We start from the raw sequence: 3,408 nt of genomic DNA on the forward strand, positions 1-3,408 counted from the left end.
AAGACATGCTTTGTGTATGAAAAGGCTGTTTTTAGGTAAAAGAACATATACATGAAAAGCTTATATATTACAGTGCCTTACAAAGGTTTACTGCCATTTTACTGTCAGGAAAGATGAGGCTGAGGTATCTTAACAAATCAGTGTTCAAGATGGGAAGAGAAGCAACTTTTCCTCATGTATTCATTTGCTTCAGTCACTAGATGGAAAATGAGGTTGGGATTTGGTAGATCTAGGTTCTGTTCCCAAATTTATTAGTGCATAACAGTAAGTATGCCACTTCACCACACAGGGCCTTACTTACTTCTTCCATCTAGAAAATGGACTAATGATACTGACCCCTTTTGTAAAGCACTTTGATATCTATTGGTATAAAGTGGTTGTTTAGGTTGTAGAGGTCACAGGAAAACCCTGGTGAAAATAATATGACAGTTACAGCACATGTGAAAAAATTTCAGAGCTGGAAGAAGCAATTTGTGTTGCTAATGGCAAGGATGTAGATGCCAATATGTGCACTTGTTGAAACACAGACATTTGACTACATGCATTTTATCACTTAACTATGTAATTGCTAATTAGTTCTGTGCTGCTTAAATAAATCAGCACATTGGTCTGTAGAACTGAAAACTAGTGATAACTAGTATCTGCCAGGAATTTACCTATGGGTGTTTTAATTGGCCATATAACTCAGTTATTTTTAATTGCTTAAAAACGTCCAGGAATTAGTTTTTTGCTGTGGCACTTGGATCATTTTTTCAGAAATTTCCAACTAGCTGACATATAACCACTACAAAGATTTCAAACAATACTTGACATATGTGGTAGTGATAAGTGTCATAGAAAAATCAAAGGACGTGTGGACATGCATGCATGAGCGCGCATGCACTCACACTTCAGTTTTAACTATATATAGTGAAAGTACTCCTAATATGAAAGCAATTTTATCACTGTAAGGGTGCTTCCTATCAATATATTTCACTTCCTATACAGGAATATCTAACTAGACCAATGTAAGTCATCTTTATACTCCTATAACAGTATAACGCCTCCGCCTAGTATCAGTGTGATTATAGCTATTTTCATGAAAAAAAAATTATTGCACCCCACACCAACATCGGTATAGTGGTAAAAAAAATTTCTGTGGCCTGGGATCAAGACAGGATAAGAACAGTATCTATTTTGCCTTCTAGATCAATCCATTTACAACCAGATATCAGCTAGTGATCATAGAAGGCAACTGGGAAAGATAATAACTTACGGTCACTTTTCAATACCTACTTACAGACTGTTTAAATTACCGTAGCAATGAATGTCAAACATTTATTGCCTTGGACTCTAAAACTGACTTGATAGAAGTCTGAGAGAGACTGTTTTCTGAAAAAGTTAATCTTTACAGAAATGTTTTCAGTGTCTCATCTCTTCCCATTTAAGTTACTACTTTCAAAATATGACAGCTCAGAAATTATTTATTTTGCTATACCTGTAAAATATTTTAACTGGAAATATATAAACAAAGTGGAATGATTTCCTTAGAATTGCCTAAAACCATGAAATGTATTGAAATTTACCAAACGAGAACATTTTGCTTTTAAAAGATTTAAAAAATATACAAATTTTACAGGAAACTTTGGATCACCAGTAAAAAAGACTGGACCAAATTCTCTTATGGCCTGCTCTTGAGACGTACTTGGTATTCACAAAACTGACTGAAGACCACAGAATTGGTGAGTATTTTGTTATCTCTTAGAATTGCCCTATTAGTTTGCGTAGCTGTAAATCCAAATGAGAGACACTGGCTGTACATTAAGTGCAACTTATAGCAAATATCTCTCATTGTATGTTTGTGGCAAAAGGGGGTAAGTGTAAAATGGAGCATGTTTATTAAGAATAATTGAAAATACATTATATGTACTGTCATTTTCTTTATGGCAAAAACAAGTTGTTTTCACAGTTTTATATTGTCTAAGTTATTTTCAGTGTCTCTTTGAGCTTAATACTTAACTATTCTAGTGTTCTAGACATCAAACTGGATGGAAACAAGAAGCTTCATGCAAACAAATTTTTATTGTGAAGTAGTGATATAAATTAAACTTTCTTGTCTATTAATGAAGATCTATAGGATATCCAATTACTGCTTTTGGGCTAATCCAAAGAAGTGTTAGTTTGTTTCAACTGACCCCTACTGGCAAGCAAATATTACATTAAGGACAAAAATACTCACTTGGTGCCATGACAGTTTCTTTTGTTTATGTTTCAGGTATTTAATTAAAAATGCTGTTGTCAATAGGAATGCTAATGCTGTCTGCCACTCAGATCTACACCATTTTGACAGTTCAGTTGTTTGCTTTCCTTAATCTTTTGCCTGTGGAGGCAGATATTTTAGCGGTAAGTGCCATAATAATTTTTACATGTAGTTAAAATTGTACAAATAATGGAAACTTCTTTCAGGTTTTCCTAATTGTGTATCCTCTAATGCAGGAGATGTATTAAAGCAGATTTGTAAATTTCATTGAAATTATCCGCACATTTTACCAGGTAAATGAATACTATTTTGAATACTATTTAAAAAAAAGGCTAGGGTTTTCAAAGTAGTTAAATGGAGCATGTAGATACTCATAGATTTTAAGGCTAGAAGGGACCTTGGAAGATCATCGGGTCCAGCCCGCTGCACTACAACATCATTGAAATTGAAGGAAGGGGGACGTTTAACTTAAGATGCCCTTGAAAATCCCAGCCTAGTTTTTGCACACATGCACGCACATGGGCATCTTAAGTTAGGTGTCCCCCTTCCCTCAATATATATAAAGGCTTTGTCTGTCTGTCTGTCTGTCTGTAATGCTCTTAGGGGGTGTGGCGGACCAGTAGGGGGCGCTCCTGTGCTGAGCCACCCACCTCACTGTGCCCGACCACCTACCAGGCTCCAAGTGCCTCCCCAGAGTGCCTCACACCTGCAAGCCTGGGGTACTGCTGCCACCACAGGGGTTGTGGTCTGTATATGGGCCCTGTGCCCCTGGGTTACACAGGCCTGGTAGCCCTTGAAGGTGCTTGACCCACTGCAAGAAATTGGGATGCTTCCTTAGGCTGAAGCACAAAAGGTAGCCTCCCTTAGCTGAACCTAGGGAGCATATAGGCATGCCCAATCCCTCTCCCTGCTAATACAACCATACTGGTTATAGTGGAAAGCTTTATTGGGTAAAGAAGGTAGGCTTGGGGAAGGGTACAGATTAGAAAAGTATCAAACAATAGCCCAGAGCAAACAGTGCCAGCTTAGTAGCTGTTTGAAAAGCTTTACTGCAATGTAGAAGTGATCTTTCTGGTTAAGTTTCGGTTAAGTTACTCATATGTTCATCTGGAGCCTAGAAGAGCTCCAGAGGCTGTGTGTTTACTCCATGTTCCCCAGTATGGCTCTTT

The 3,408-nt window shown here is 37.4% G+C and overlaps 1 protein-coding gene across 2 annotated transcripts in view; it reads left to right on the top strand.

Moving 5' to 3' along the window:
• Positions 1-1,597: 1,597 nt before the first annotated feature.
• LOC102369010 (E3 ubiquitin-protein ligase RNF13) overlaps positions 1,598-3,408 on the top strand; it is a 113,644-nt gene continuing 111,833 nt past the window's right edge. For both annotated transcript variants that reach the window (XM_025194405.1, XM_006037919.3), the window contains exons 1-2: positions 1,598-1,721; positions 2,255-2,382. In XM_025194405.1, coding sequence (XP_025050190.1) covers positions 2,269-2,382 — 114 coding nt within the window. In that variant the 5' untranslated portion in view covers positions 1,598-1,721; positions 2,255-2,268. The remainder of the gene's footprint in view (positions 1,722-2,254; positions 2,383-3,408) is intronic.

The sequence above is a fragment of the Alligator sinensis genome, unplaced genomic scaffold (assembly GCF_000455745.1).
Source record: "Alligator sinensis unplaced genomic scaffold, ASM45574v1 scaffold1178_2, whole genome shotgun sequence".
In the NCBI taxonomy this organism is placed as follows: Eukaryota; Metazoa; Chordata; order Crocodylia; family Alligatoridae; genus Alligator; species Alligator sinensis.